This window comes from Bos taurus, chromosome 7, assembly GCF_002263795.3.
Source record: "Bos taurus isolate L1 Dominette 01449 registration number 42190680 breed Hereford chromosome 7, ARS-UCD2.0, whole genome shotgun sequence".
Lineage (NCBI taxonomy): Eukaryota > Metazoa > Chordata > Mammalia > Artiodactyla > Bovidae > Bos > Bos taurus.
Genome location: NC_037334.1, coordinates 16,722,808 through 16,738,919, shown reverse-complemented (window position 1 = coordinate 16,738,919; position 16,112 = coordinate 16,722,808). Strand labels below are relative to the sequence as shown.

General features: G+C 54.1%; 1 protein-coding gene across 1 annotated transcript in view; it reads left to right on the top strand.

Annotated features, from left to right (window-relative positions):
• The window catches only part of ELAVL1 (ELAV like RNA binding protein 1), a 37,156-nt gene that overhangs the window by 13,303 nt on the left and 7,741 nt on the right, over positions 1 to 16,112 (top strand). Inside the window, exons 2-4 of the mRNA NM_001076454.2 lie at positions 1,195 to 1,385; positions 11,034 to 11,137; positions 14,759 to 14,912. Coding sequence (NP_001069922.1) covers positions 1,214 to 1,385; positions 11,034 to 11,137; positions 14,759 to 14,912 — 430 coding nt within the window. The 5' untranslated portion in view covers positions 1,195 to 1,213. The remainder of the gene's footprint in view (positions 1 to 1,194; positions 1,386 to 11,033; positions 11,138 to 14,758; positions 14,913 to 16,112) is intronic.

Sequence of the window (16,112 nt, the reverse complement as noted above, 5' to 3'; positions counted from 1 at the left end):
CCAATCATGGTACTGGAATTGTTTGTGGGCTTGCTTCTTTAAAGCCCTCTTATTAAGTGCAAATGGTTAAACTTGGACTAGTTCTGGTTTTGTTTCAGTAGACTTTATTTTTAGAGCAGTTTTAGGTTCATAGAAAGATTGTGAAGAGAGTCCAGAGTGAATTTCCCTATACCCTTCCACAGGCACAGTTTCCGTCCCCTATTACTAAATCTTGCCTTAGTGTGGTATTTTGTTGTAATAGATGAACCCTTGTTGTTACCTAACTAAAGCCCAGGGTTTGCCTTAGAGTTCTCTCTTAGAAAAAAAAAAATCTTCTTTATTTGTTTATTTTTGGTTGTGCTAGGTCTTCCTCGCTACATGTGGACTTTCTCTAGTTGCAGTGAGCAGGGGCTCCTCGTCATTGCAGTGCATGGGCTTCTCATTGCAGGGGCTTCTCTTGTTGCAGAGAACGGGCTCTGGGCCCACGGGCTTCAGTGGTTGCAGCTCATGGGCTCCAGAGCACGGGCTCAGTAGTTGTGGTGCACAGACTTAGTTGCTCCACGGCGTGTGGGATCTTCCTAGACCAGGGACCAAACCCATGTGCCCTGCATGAGCAGGCAGATTCTTATCCACAGTGCCACCAGAGAAGTCCTAGACTTTACTCTTCACTTTAAACCTTCTGTGGGTTTGGTCAAATGTATGATGACATGTATCCCCCATTATACCCTCAGAGAACAGCGTCGCTACCCTAAAAACCCCTGTGCCCTACCTATTCGTCCCCCTTTCCCTGAAACTCCTGATCTTGCAGTCTCTCTAGTTTTGCCTTTGCCACAATGTCACATACTGGAGACCCCCTAGTATGTAGCCTTTCAAGCTTTCATTCAGCAGTGTGCATGTAAGGCTCCTCCATGTCTGTGGCTTCCTGGCTTCTGTCTTCTTGGCACTGAAGAACTTTGCACTGTGTGTGTGTTACCAGATGACTGGCGTGTGTTTCTCCATTCACCCACTGAAGGGCATCCTGGCTGCCTCCAGTCTGGGGGCGGTTACGAATAAAGCTGCTATAAACATCCACATGCAGGTTTTTGCGTGGACATAAGTTGAACTTGTAGCATTGAAAAGAAAAATGTCTGAAGTGCAAACACAGTCATGAGCATTGCTTTGATATCCTGCAGTGGGAATGTTTGGAATTTACTTCATTTTTTCCTCCCCCTGCAGATTTTTTAAAAAAAATACAATGTCTAATGGTTATGAAGACCACATGGCCGAAGACTGCAGGGACGACATCGGGAGAACAAATCTGATCGTCAACTACCTCCCTCAGAACATGACCCAGGATGAGCTACGAAGTCTGTTCAGCAGTATTGGTGAAGTGGAATCTGCAAAACTTATTCGGGATAAAGTGGCAGGTAAAGAAACAGAGCCATTTTTGTGTGTGTTGGGCGGGGGGGCGGTATCTGGGGCAGTCCCACCAAGCCCTGTTTCTTAGCCAGGAAGTTTCATTTTTATCTCAACTCTGTTTTGCTCCCTTCCTGGTGTAAGATTGGCTGTAGGTTCCCAAAGGAGGAAAAATCCATCCTGAGATGGAGAATATGTACAAAACAAGACAGTGGGAGGGGAGGGAAGATGAGGAGACAGGAAGGAGAAACGGGGATGCTGTGAGAGCTGGAAGGGGCATGGTTCCAGCTGCAGAGGGACCCTAGCCAGTGTCCTGCCTGGGGCAGGCCCAGCCCATCTTCTCAGGCAGTGCATTCAAGGTCAGACCTGCAGCAGAGCACTGAGTCAGTCCCCTGTGGGCAGCCCTTCGCTAGGTTTGGGCCACCCTGACTCTCTGTTCTCGTGCTGTCAACTTGAACATCTGAAACTGAGCTTGAACTCTCACGGGGGTTGGAGCAGGGGAGCAGAGGATCATGGGTGGGCCATGGATTTGGCAGGCAGGCAGGCGCAAAGCTCCACCCTCCCACAGCACCTCAGTGTCCCCATCCACGAAGTGGGGGTGGTGGCACCTGCCTTCCTCACGATGCTACCTACTGCCTAAGGGTTTGCAGAAGGCCAGTACATGGTAAGGCCCTCTGTAAGGAGGCCTCTGTTCTGAGAGCAAGGTTGCAAGGGTTCTAGAGAGAAATGTGAAGAGACCTGGGGCTGTGAAGCACTTGCTTTCTTTCCTTCCCAGGGAGGTACGTTTGGGGAGCCCTCCTTTACCTCCCCCTCCCCCCTCCTCCCCCTCATCTCTGTCCAGCTCTTCTGAGGAATGGCCAGTCCTCTCAGCAGTGCTCTGGCTCCCACCCTGGCTTGTAAGATCTTGATTCCCTACACTGAAAAATAATTTCAAGTCAAAAGTCATATTTATTATGGAAATATTATATTGGGTTGGCCAAAGAGTTCGTTCGGGCTTCTCTGTAGCATCTTATGGAAAAACCTGAACTTTTTGGCCAACCCAAGATTTAAGTTTACATTAGAGTAATTCTATTGAACCCCATGTACCCATTGTCCTGTTTCATCAACTCTCAGCATTTGCCAGTAACTCTAAGATGCCTGTCCCCAAGGTGAGTCCCGTAGAGGCTGGCTGACCACGGTACAGGGAGTTAGTTCATCAGAGGAGGATTTTGGTTTTTTGTTTTTAAAACAAGGTTTTGGTTTTATTTGATTGTTTATTTGGCTGCACGGGGTCTTAGTTGCAGCATGTGAGCTCTCAGTTCCCTGACCAGGGGTTGAATCCGGGCCCCTGCACTGGGAGCTCGGAGTCTCAGCCACTGGATCAGTAGGGAAGTCCCAGAGAGAGGACTTTGAACTCAGAGTCCTTTAATGATCCTCCAAATTCTGAGAGTCTGCAGTTTATTACATGTCTTCAAAATAGGGGCTTTAGATAATACACAAAATTGAACAGTGTTGGAATGTCAGACAGAAATTCCTCTCTGTCTCCAGTTCCAGAAGACCATCCTTAATAAGAATCCTTGTTCAGAGAGGTTTTGAAATTCTTCTGCGCTGCTTCTGAGTCTTGCCTTTCTCCTCTTGTGTTCTGGCAGAAGGAAATTTTCAGTCCCGGCAATATTCCTGACTCCTCTGTCTCTTGGCTTGTTGGCGTTTTTCAAAGGCATTAGAGCTATGTTAATAGGAACACCTAGATTTGGTGAGATGAGTCCAGAGAGAACTGGTTTTGAGAACCAGTGAAATCAGCACAGGCATGATTTGGAAATTATTTCAGTTCAGAAATAAAGATTTTCTGCTCTCTGGGCAAGTTTGAGTGTAATGCATTGGGAGTTGTAGAGTAGATGAGCCTGGGTTGACATTTCAGCTCTGCATCTCGCATCTTATAGTTCTTTATTTAAATTTAAAAAATATATATATACACACACACACACACACACACGCATATATATTTATTTATTTATTATTTGCTTGCTCCAGGTCTTAGTTGCAGCATGTGGGATCTAGTTCCCTGACCAGGGATCGAACCTGGGCTTACTGCATTAGGAGCGCAGAGTCTTAGCCCCTGGACCAGGGAAGTCCCTGCTGCTGCTGTTGTTTAGTCTCTCAGTCATGTTGACTCTGTAACCCCATGGACTGTAGCCCGCCAGGCCTCTCTGTCCATGGGATTCTCCAGGCAAGAAAACTTGAGTGGGTTGCCATTTCCTTCTTCAGGGGATCTTACTGACCCAGGGACTGAATCTGAGTCTCCTGCATTGGCAGATTCTTTACTGCTAAGCCACCTGGGAAACCGCAGTCCTTGCTAGTAGTTCTTTAAATTGAATGAACTTAATTTTATGGAAAACTTACCTCATTCGCTTTTCTCCTCTTGGCACCAGTGTGTGATAACTTCTTCAAGGCTGGTTCTCACTCCATCTTGTCCTCTGTTATATTCCTCTGGTGAAGCCCTGGACATGGTTACCTTTCTCAGTCTGCTTTCTCCCAGCCTGGCTCAGGTACCCATCCCAAAAAGACTCTTGCATCATGGCAGACAGGCACCTTGTCCAGTCAAACTTCAGCCAAGCTTGCAACATGGACATCTCCGTGCCCTACATGAGCCATTTCAGCACATATTCTCCCCTCAGGCCCCGATTCCTCTCGCGTAACAGCCATTTCACCTCTGTCCTAGATCCCTTCCCGTCTCAGCATCCAAAGAACCTCAAGTTATGCAAGTACCTACTTTTCTGGGTCTTTCCAGGATCTGCCACCAGCATTCAAACACGCTCCAGTCTCTGTTGTCTTTAAGAGTCCTTGCTCGATGCCCGGACCCCCTGTAGCTCAGGGTTTCTCCACTTGACGTTTGAAACTGGGTAAGTCTTGAGGGAGGGCCATCCTGTAGGTTGCTTCCCTAGCCTCTGCCCTGTAGGTGCTGGGGGCGCCTTCTAAGTTGTGAAAACCAAAAGAGGTCCCCAGAAGTGCAGAATAGCCCCCAGATGAGAAGCTCCTCTGGCTGACATCCACCCTCTGCTGTTCATGGAACCATGTCTTCTGTCTCTTCCTTACAGAAAGAAGCTTCCTCTTCCCTCAGATTCATGAGCCTGGCTTTCTCCTACCTCTGAGGCACCCATCCCACTTTCTGTCTCTCTTGCAGCTCTTCCCAGCCGTTGACCTAGGCAGTCCTTGACTTATTCCTTAGCCTCCTCTTCTTCCTAGGCCAACACTAGGGTGAGTGGATACACCCCTGAGCTTAGCCTGACATGCAGCTGTGCCACCTCTCTTGGCAACCAGAAATTCTTCCAAGCTCCAGGGCCTTCAGCCTCTCAGTGTTTCCCAGACTGACCTTGAGTCTCCCACAAGCCAGCCGCTTGTTTCCCAGGTTTCCATCTTAGCCGATGGCACCACTGTCTACTCAGTGGCTCCAGTCAGAAATCTAAGCATGACCTTTGACCTGTGTCCCTGAATGTTTCCATCCCTTTTCCGCCATCCCTCCTGCCATCACCTTAGAGCAGGCCACATCATCTTCTGCCTGACCTGCTGCTTTAGGCTCTCAGCTGGCCTTCCGTGCTCCCTCCAGACCATGCTCCTGACTGTGACAGTGGGATCTCTAGCACCCCAGTGACAGTAATGTGTCCTGTCACTCACCTGGGCCCCGTTTGCTCTGGGATGTCTTTCCTGGCCTGATCTAGTTGACGATACAGGCTCCTCTGGGTCCCCATGGCAATCAGCCAGCATGGGTTTCCACAAGGCACTGAAGTTGGAACTTGCTCATCCAGTAGGTCCTTATGGTTCTCAGAGGCATGGACCCTCTGGTATCCCCAGATGTGACATAATCAGTTTTTGTGGAGTGAATGAATGACTGAGTGGGCCTGGGGCTGGGGGAGAATGCAGATCGGCATGGGCAGTCATTCATTCAGCAAGCCTCTTATAAGTGCCAACCGGGGGCCAGGCACTGGGGGTGGGAGGCGGTGGGACAAGATGGTGGCTGGATGTGGGGATGTTCAGTGTGCTGGCCTCGAGATACAGAGTGTTTCTGACCAGCCGGGCCCCTCCTGTTTTGTTGTTGCCTGTTCCATCCACAGTCACTACTTGGCCTTACTGTGCAGCCTGCCCTGCTCTCTGTCCTGGTATCTAAGCCCGTCTGCAGATGTCATGTGGCCCGCGGGGCACCATGACCAGTCTGCACCCTCCTGGACCGTGTCATACTGGTTACTGGTCACTGGTCCACAGCCTTCAGCCTTCCCACTCAGCTTCTGTCTCATTGGCTTGCACTTCTGGTCAGGATAGAGCCCACACCCCAGCCTGTGTTTCCAAGCCTCCTTGAGACCCCTCACCCCTAGCCACTGCAGCCCACACTCACCCTCCTCTTGAGTGGGATCCACTGCTTGTCATCTCCCAGACACACCCTCCTGCCACACTCCTGTGACTTCAGTACTGCTCCCTCCGCAAAGATACACTTCCACACCCGTCCAGCTGACCACTTTTTTTCTCAATAGAAATCATCTCCGTCCTTACAGAAAAAGAGTTTAACATGAGACAAGCAGGAAGAAAAGTTTAAATTATGCATAATCCCACTACTGTTAGCTTTTTGGCTCGTGTCCGTCCATAGCTTTTTCTTTACATATTTATGGTTGTGAGCAGTCATGTGCTTTTACAGAAATCGGTTTGCACCTCCCAAGCTGTCTCTTCCTCCTCTATCTGTGAACATCTCTCCCTGTCACTGGACTTACGCTGTCTTGTGGTCACAGTGGTTACAGGCTATTCTGAGTTTATGACAGGTTGTAACTGCTTTTCTACAGCTACAAGCCCCACTGAGGTTAATACCCTGGCACAAATCTTGGCTCACCAGTTATTTCTGTAGGCAGTCTTCCTAGAAGTGAACCCTCAGAGGGGAGAGCGGGTACTGTCTAGAAGCTGTTGACCCGTATTGCCAGCTGGCCCTCCAGGGGCCTTCCGGTTCACATGCCCTCTGCTTGGCCCTGGCATCCTTGATGCCGGGCAGGGTTTCTCACATCTTAAGTGAAAAATGACATCTGAGTGTGGTGACAGTCTGCATTTCTTGTGAAGTTCATCCGTTCTGGCTGTTTATACTCTTTTATGTAAGAACTCTTTTTGTCCTTTGCCCATCTTCTTTCCTTTGGGGACATTTGCTGTTTCTTATTTATCGCCTAATTAATTCACTCATCGCCCCCAAGACAGAGTCTCTCCCTCAGTGATGTCATCCCTTGAGCCCCCGTGGGCCTTTAGAGAAAGGACTCGACTGCACCCCAGTCTCATGCTGCAAAGGAGTGCCCTGTCCATGGGGTGCTCACCTTCCTCAACTGGGCACCCCAGGTCAGCATGAGGAACACTGAGGGGTTAAAACATGATGTCTGGCTGCTCTGGTCTGCAGAAGCAAGGTGAGATGCCGTGGAATCGTCTTGTAGTCTTAACCCTTGTCTAAAAAGAGAGGAGACATTTGGAAACAGGAGGGTCCTGGCCCAGGGGTCACCCAGCCCAGCATCTGAGCGCTCTGCATGGAGGCGGCCTTGCTTTCTCCAGGGCAGTGGCTCTCGGCCAGCCCCTGAGCATTAGCGGTGCCTGGGGACCAGGAGAAACACGTCCGAGGCCCCACCCAGATCCACCGAGTCAGCCAGCTGGGGAGTTTGAGCCTTTCCGGAGGGGGCAGTGCTGGTACCGGGCAGTTGGAACCCCAAGTGAGGGGTGCTGGCCTCCCACGCGCCTCCACCAGGCCCGGGGTTTGTTGGCCCTCCTCCCCTGCCTGTCCCCTTTCCGCTAGACTCCACCCTGGCTCTGGCAGGCTTCAGCCGCCTGAAGCCCAGCACCTGTGCAGGATCCACGCCCTGACCACGCTTACCCCAGAGTGCCCCTGCTCGCCCACCAGACCTCAGCCCCCTTGTTCAGGGTTGGTCTCCCATCGCCCCTCAAGGGGGTGAGGGGCAGCCACTGACCTGCCTTCATGGCACTGACTCCAGTGGCCTCTAGGTCACCGGAAAGTCATCTGTAAGGAGCTTGGAAGTGGGGATCCCCACCCTACCCCACGTCCTGGATTCTGGACTGAGGAGCACCCTAGGGAGCTGCATCGTTTCCCCAGGTGGCTGGCGGACCCTGTTAGAGAAATGGTAACTTGGGAAGTGAGGGCCTTCCCCCAGTCGCCTGCTCTGAGCACAGCCCCTCCAGTCTGGCTCTTCTGCATAACTGGCCCACTCCCTTCAGGCACTGCCAGCGGGAGTTCTCAACCTGGGCTTGGCAGTAGAGTCCTTGAGGGGCTTTACAAACTGCTGAAGCTGTCCCTGCTCCTGCCTCCCCAGCCCCCTGTCATTTCCTTGGTCCGGGATGTGGCCTGGGCAGTAATGGTTTGTAGCAGCCGTCCTGCTGATTCTAACAAGCGGCCGGAGTTGAGAGCAGTTGGTTATGGTGAAAGAAAGGATGCATGGAGGTGGGCGTTCACCACTGTTGACACTTTAGTCTCCAGCCTTACCCAGTGGGCAGAACCACAGGCTCCCCTTCATTCCTCACCCACCTCCCTCTCGGCGCACAGAGGTGCCCACCACAGAGAGGAGAGCAGACTAGGGGACAGAGCCAGTCCCAGCCCGGGAGTGCTGGTGCTTTAGGGACCTTTGCTGCCAGAGCTCCCTCCCCATCAGCCCACTGGCAAGTCCGCTTGGTGGCTCTCCCTCCTGCTCACCCCTGCCTGCTGGGGTCCTCATCTCACACCTGGTCTGGCTCATGGGTTCCTGTGGTCTCTACACTGGCCTCAGCCCTGCTGCTGCCGTGCTCCACCCAGCAGCTGCCTCCAGGCCAGGCCCCTAACTCATTGGGTTTAGCCGCCGGCCGCCTTTTGTTTCCTAGAGCACTCCTGAGTCGTCTGTGCCACAGAAGCTTGGTGCTTGCTTTTCTGCCAGAATACTCGCCTCCAGCCACCGCAGGGAGCGGGTATGCTTCTCATACCCCCTCCTCAAGGGACACACACTCCTGACCACCTGTCTCCCCTGGACCCGTCCTGTCCATCCTTTCACTCCACCATGGAGATCCCCTGGTAGCACCTGAGTGTAGCTTTGTCTGTTAGTTTCTTGCTCATTTGTTGTCTGACTTACTCAGTGGGATGTGAATTTCATTATGGCAGGAGCTATCCTTGGTGATGATCATTAAACCCCTGGCCAGCCTGGCACGCAGCCCAGCACATAGTGGGTGTTCAGTGAGTACACATTGGCTTGTTGAGAAGAGTGGAGGGGGAGCAGGGGAAGGAGCCAGTGGCCATTGTCAAAAGTGTGTGACTTCCTAAATGACATTGTTAGCTGTGGCCACACGGTGGTCAAGGAGGTCACCCAGGAAGCTTGGATAATAGGGATAAGGGCAAAGGTAGAGCCTTATGGGCCATCTTGATGGAGTGAGCAGAGGACGAGGAGCCTGGGAAGGGTCAGTTGGCGTTGCAGTCACATTCTGGAGGAGGTGACACCTCAGGCAGGTTGGCAGTGCCCAGTGCCACTGAGGGTTTCTGGAGCTGTGTCCTAAAACTCTGTGGGCACACCCTGAGGGCCAGTTGGTGTTGGTGCGGCCGGCCAAGGTGGGAGGGCAAGGAGGAATCGGCAACTGAGGGTGGGGGGCGGGCCCTGTCCAGACGCCAGGAGGAACCAGTTGCAGCAGAAGGCACGAGAACACGGCCTGGCACCAGAAGTGCCAGGAGCCATGGGCACAGGTGGCCCAGCCTTGGGATTGGCCTTGTGGGAGGGGCAGGAACATGAAATGACAGAGAACAGCGAAGAAGATGGCCCGGACAGGGCAGGAGAAAGTAGCCCTTGCAGAATCACCAGTAGTTTGTGTAGCTTCTCTGCCCTGAAGTGGGGAGGGTGTGACTCCACAGGGCACTCACAATGTGCAGGCCGCACACAAAGAGACTGGTGAGACCGGGGTCAAGGCCAGCATCAAACAGGATGAGCCCTGTGGACAGCACACACCCCAGAACGATGGCATGAGAAGGGCTCTTCACTCTGTGACCTTCCTCCTAAAAGCCCAGTATAACCCCAGTCTGACCACAGGAAATCTTCCGACAAACCCAAGCTGATGGAGAGTCTACAAAATTTCTGGACCAGTCCTCACAGCTGTCAAGGTCATCAAAAACAAGAAAGGTGTGAGAAACTGTCCCTGCCAAGAAGAGTGTAAGGATAATTGGCAGCTCATTGTCACGGGGGACCCTGGATGGTGTCCTGGGACAGAAAAGGACATTAGGGGAAAATTCAGGCGGTCTGGCTCAGATGTGAACATCGGTACCAATTCACTAATGTGACAAATATACCATCCTAGGATGAGATGTTACTAATAGGGAACATGGGTGTGGAGTATGTGGGAACGCTGCATCATCTTTGTAATTTTTCTTTAAATATAAAACATAAAGTATTGTTGTTTGTTTCAAGGTGACGGCAGTGGGTTAGGCTCTCATTAATGGCAGGTCTCATTAATGGCAAGATAAGCCTGGGTTCAGCTGGTGAAGTGGGCAGAGCCAGCTCATCTGCTGTGCAGATCTCTGCCTGCTGGTGGCTCACGCCTTCTGTTTTAATCATCCAGTGGGCACGTGTGTGTGTACAGGACTTGGGGAGAGCAGTCGTCTCTCCTGCTCACCCACTGTCTCTGCTGAGAGCAGAGGCCGGTGCACGGGGTGTGCCCACTGACATGGCGCAGGGAGGGGTAAGATGCGGGCTTGGTGGCCGTTCTCTTCTCGGGACCTCCTCCTGCTCCTCTGTAGGGAAGGCGTCGGGTTCCTCCCACTCTGACCGTCACCCATTGCTTCTCTCAGGGTCTCCTAGAGGCCCACAGCTCCTGTCGTGCCTGGTCCCTCCTGTGCATCCAGTTGGTGGTCACCCCACCACTTCCCAGTGGTTACCTGAGAAGGGGTGGGATACCCTGCCTGTAACCCTGGATTTCTTTGGGAAGAACTGAGGTTTGCACTGGCCTTATGATGCCCCTGGGCATCGGCTGATGATGCTGTCACCGTAGGAGGTGCTGCCAAAGGGGACTCTGGTGGCCAGGCTGCCCTCAGCGCTGGTTACCCCTGTACTTCCTCCTCCTGCAGCTGGACTTTCAGTTCAGGAAAGTGAAGGGAACCGACACTGGGGGGCGCCAGAGCCCAGCAGACCTTCCCACTCCAGCACAGCAGGGGCGGAAAACAGCCTGGACACTGACATCTGGTCATCGGCGGGTTCTCCCCACCCGCCTGTCCTGTCTGCTGCCGTGACTGTCCTCCATACCCCCCGTCCCAGGTCCCCCCCACTGGGGGCTGCACAGAGCAGCCAGCACCAATGGAACAGATCCTCAGCCCTGCTTTGGTGATGGGCTCCCCAGGATGCTCAATTACAAAAGTCACATTTTATAGGTTTGTTCTTTGCAGAAAATGTGCAAGTTTGCCAAGGTGGTGTCACGAATAAACCATCAGTACAGACTCTTAACTGTTGACCTCTAACCCCTCCTTCCCAGAAGCCATGGCTTTTAGCTCTTGTGTTTCCTTGGTCACCTTCTCTCTGGTCTTGTCCTTTTGAGCCCAGCCAGGTGCAGCCCTGTCCATCCTCTCTGTCTCTCTCTCCCCTCCTTTCTCCCCTACCCCTCGCTGGCTGGCTGGCTCCCAGTGGCTCACTGATGTGCACATGTTCTCCACACAGGACACAGCTTGGGCTACGGCTTTGTGAACTACGTGACTGCCAAGGATGCAGAGAGAGCGATAAACACACTGAATGGCCTGCGGCTCCAGTCAAAAACCATTAAGGTAAAGAGCTGCAATCATCATCTCATTGGTTCCGAGCTGCACAGAGATCTGTGTTGAGCCCTGGCCTTAGTGAAAGACCCAAGCTTTTATCTCCCCATCACTGTCTTGGCACCATTAGCACAGTTGCCCCTCAGAGCCTGGGCACTTCCAGGGCATCTCCTGTCGGCTTGTGTGAGACCCGTGTCGGGTGGTGACTGTCCCAGCCCTTGTTCCTCTGGCTCCTCAGCCCCACCTGCAAAGGGAGGATCCCCGGAAAGGACTTGCATGGGACCGCCCCTCCCCGACCCCGGTGTCCCTGGCGTGTTGGCTCACAGCAGCCCCCTGACATGAAGACCTCCCTGCCAGTCTCCTCTACCGGCCCAGCACTGCTGTCCTCCTGCCGAGTGTGCATTGGACCAGCGCCACCTTCCCACTTGGACCTGGTCATTGTTGCAGCGGTGGCAGCACTGCCCATCTGCCCCGGCCTCAGGCTCCCCTTCCTGCCCCGTCCCAGCAGTTACGGTCCTCCTACCAGCTCACTCAGCAGTCACTGGCAACATTTAGGAGTTGCCCACTGTGTGCCACTCAGTGAACAAAACCATTTCCACGCCCTTGTAGGGCAGGCTGAGTATCTGCATGTGCACAGGTGCACACAGATGATAAATATGACACCAGGTGTGTGCCAAGGTAGGTGTCACCAGTTGGGGGTGCTGTGTCCTGTGGGGGTCTTCTTGATGACTTGAGGTGACTTGAGGGAAGGGAGAGAGCCATGCGGCACGACGGGGTAGCCTGGACAGACTGTCAGAAGCGTCATTCCCTAATCAGGGGCTGAGGTGGGTTCCTGGGACAAGTTGGCGAGTCCTCCAGGCCTCCCCGGACAGACCCTCCCACCTTCCTCTCAACCTGCCATCGCTGACCACACCTTCCTTTTCTCAGTCTCACCCCTCCCCACCCCCAGGTGTCTGTCTTCAGGCTCTGTCCACCCCTGGACCAGCTTTGGGTTTTCCTGATCTTCACTCCGTGCCCAGCCCTGCTGTAGAACATGCCCCCTCTTCCCACTCCACGAGGGACCCTGGCCGGGCTTCCTGCAGTAGCCCCTCCTGTGCTGTGCCCACCGGCCCTCACCCACAGACCTGGCGAGGCCCTCATGCCTGAGACAGGCACCCACCAGTGTCTCCAGAGCATCTCCCTCAACCCGAAGCCCCTGGAACAAGGTTGCCTTGTTGAACCTCTGCATCTTCCAGATCCTCAGGTAGCTCGAGGGGCCAGAAGTCTGAGTGCCCTCTGAGGGCCGTGAGCTGTGTGAGAGGGTCTGGTCCCTGCCCCTCCCAGTGCCTGGTGGTCACTGGATCTTGAGTGGTTCTCAGCTTATAGAAGTGTCACCCCAGTCTCTGCCTTCGTCTTCACACGGGGTTCCCCCTGTGTGCATATCTGTGTCCAGATGTCTCCTTTTTATAAGGACCCCCCATCATTGATCTGGGGCCATCTTACTCTGCTCTGAACTCATCATCATGAATTGGATCTATCACGATCCTGTTTCTAATGAGGTCACACTCCGAGGTCCTGGGGTCAGGACTCCCAACGGGAATTTGTGGGAGGATGTAATTCAGAAGTCTTGTGTTCTTTAAAAACCTCTCACAGGAGGGTTTCCCAAGAATAGGACAGTGGACCTGCCAGAGGCAAGGGAGCAGGTGGTGCGGGAGCTTAAGAGAGGGTTCTGGGCAGTGTCGCAGATCCAGTCGGGCGTGCCTGCCACGGGTGGACGGGCTCACTGCTGCTGTCTTCTTGGATTCTGATTTGACTCTGATCTGGACAGTAGCTGGAGAGGACAGGAAGCTGCAGTAGTCATCAGAGTCCCTGGAGACACCAAGGCTGGAAGGGACTGAAGTGCACTTGGCTCTGAAAGCATTTCCTCCCCGGGCTTTATTAAGAGGTGATCGCAACCACGGCCAGCGCCGGCCACCACAGCACTCCCCTGGCACTGGTCTGGGAATGTTCTTTCCCACAGCGTCCTTCACCAAAAGCCAAGGGCAGACCCCAAATGCAGCCTGTTCCAGGCGGATCTGCAAGGGGCCAGGCAGGACATCCTGGGGGACAACTTCCTGCTCGCCTGGCCCAATCCCAGGAAAGCGCAGAACAGCCTGAGTCCCAGCTCCTGCCTTCAGCCATCCTGCCTGAAATCTGACATGAAACAGTTGGAGTGACTCCCTCTGTCAGGAGTTTGAGCGAGGTGTTCTGTGGGGGGATGTAGACCCAGAAAGTTAAGGTGCAGACATAAGAGTGTGGCCAATATTCTTCTTGAAGTTGAGACGCATGGCCACGCCCACCTGGTGGCCTCTTTCTCTGAGGGCAGTGCTGCTTCTGCCCCAGGTCTTGCCCCAGAGTGTCCCCAAAGTGCCTCAGGCCTGGCTGCAGCGCAGGGACGCGTCCAGGGGATGTTGTCACTGCTGTTCCACTCTCCCCTCAGGTGGAGCTGGGCTCTGACCACACCCCATTTTCTCCTTTCACCCTCTCTCTCTCCCTGTGGCCTGTGTCTTGCTTTCCAGGCAAAGGCAGTGCCTGTCGTCTCCTTTTCTGGAATATTCCAAATGTGCCTCAAGTGTGTGAGAGTCAGTGAGCGCGTGAACAAAGGGATGTGTGTGGGGGTGTGGCCTCCGTGTGTAGCCCTGCACGCCTGCCCTTCCTGGCAGGCCTGAGTGTTGTGGTGGGAACACATCTATCGTTTGTGCCCTTGTGCTGCCCAGTGACACCTGAGAGGTCGTGTCTGCTACTGTGTTATGTATGGTCTCAGTTTTTTGACCCCCAGGGAGGAGTTCTACTCAGGTCTAACTGCTCCCCCTTCCAGAGCACATGGTTCTCTGCTGCTTCTACCTCCTTTGTCCCCCAGCCTCCTGACTTGGTCCTGACTCCCTCAGGTGTGGGGTGTGACACAGTCCTGTCTGCTCAGCCAGAGGTGAAGGGCTTTGTCCCAGGGACTCCTTGCCCACAGAGGTCTGGCCTTGGCCCCATCCCTCCATGGCCCACAAGATCTACCCTTCTCTCACCCCAAACGGGAAACACTAAAGACATTTCCTTGCCCCCAGCCTCGGACGTACACACCGTTTTATCTAAACTACTGCAAAGTTCCTATTAGTCTTCCTTCAGTTTTGCAAAACAGAAGCCCCAAAAATCATAGGGTCATTTAATGTTGAGCACTCACCTGTGTTCCCCCAGCCACGGGGCCCCATCTGGACTCCATGTCTAGCTGGCCTGCTGCCTCGTGGGCGTCACACTCCCAGAGCACCCAGCTCTCTCCCCAGCCGTCCTCTGGGCCCCTCCCAGGTAGGACAGAGTCCCCTTCCAGCCCTGCTTCTTGTCCAGAGAGGCCCGAGGCCAAGGTAGGAGCACGGGCAGCCGGGCTTGGTCCCTGCCCTGCCCCATGCCAGCCACGCACCCCCAGACTCTCGACTATGAGATAGGAATGACATCTGCATCATCATGGCACATGAGGGTCCCTGCCTGGCCCAAGGCGGGCTGCCAGCACGGGCTGCCACAGGTGACCTCCCACAGGGTTGACTTTCCCTCACCTGAAGGTGTAACACCCTCCCTGGATGCCTTGGCCATGCACCTGCCCTAATGCTAGCAAGCGGTTTTGTTTTCAAGGTGTCATATGCGCGCCCAAGCTCTGAAGTCATCAAAGACGCCAACTTGTACATCAGCGGGCTCCCGAGGAACATGACCCAGAAGGATGTAGAGGACATGTTCTCTCGGTTTGGGCGGATCATCAACTCACGAGTCCTTGTGGATCAGACCACAGGTACGGTGCCTGGCCTGGGATGCAGTGCGCGTTCCTCTGGGTAGAGCTCGAGTCTCCTTGGGAAGGCAGATGGCTGTCTTTAGTTACTCCAGCCATGAGGACAGAATCACAGTGAGAAGACATTGGCTTTTGTTTAATGAGGCCAGGAAGGTTGGCGGGGGCGGGGTGTTACGTGACATAAAAGCTGCCCCAACATGAAAGTTGAGGGGCGGCCAGGCTTTTACAGTGAAAACGCTAAGAGATCCTGGCACTATCCACAGGCACCACCCATCCCAGCCTGGACTCAAACATTGCCCTCCTACTGCAGGCAGTAGGGTGCGGTGTGGTACAGTCTCTTTTCCAGGTCCAGAGTCCCCACCTGTCATTGTCCCAGAGCTCCAAGGGGACTGTTTCTGAGGAGTCATTCTTGAGTCTCCACCACTCAATAACCCCCACCCCGGTAGCACATTCAGAGCTCGAAGGCAGCATGATGTCCTCTCTCAGGCTGTCCTGGCCACTTCACTACCCACCCTTGGGTCAGCTCAGCTCAGGACACAAGCAGCTCAGGCTCTGGGCTTTGCACACAGCACTCAGGCCCCACCGAACTGAGTACCACATGCCCAGAAGCCGCCCCTCAAGGTGACCATCTGCTCCACCAGCCTTGGGCCTGGGTCGGGCCAGCCACACACTCGGCTCTGTCAGGGAAGCAGTGAGCTTGAGACGTCTGATGTTTGGGCCCCTCGGCTCTGTTTTCTGCAGGAGTGGGAATTTGCTGACCAGCTAGAAAGTAAAACCGCTGCTCCCAGAGCTCGGTGAAACTGATAGACTTGACTGGTCGTTTTTTCATGTTCTTCCAGCACTGAGCATATTCCCCACCTCCTTAGCTGAGGTAGTCAGCGCACACTGGTAGTTGGGCTGCAGCAGCCGTGGCTCCGAGGTGACCTCCCCTGGGAGGCTGAAAACAGACACGGAGCAGGTGGGTGGGGTGTCCCAGCCCGTGGCAGACAAGAGTGGGGGTGCATGTTTTCCCGTATCCTCCCTGAGCTGCATGCTCTGGGGCCCGCAGCCTTGTCCCCAACTCTCCCTTGTCCCGTCTCAGCTGGGTGTGGGCTGGAGCCCAGCTTGGAGAGGGGCAGACAGCTTGAGTCCTCCAGGGCCCCGAGAAGGAGCAGAGGCTCCTGGAGTGTGGTCCCCAGGTGCAGGTCGCTGGCAGATCTGGGT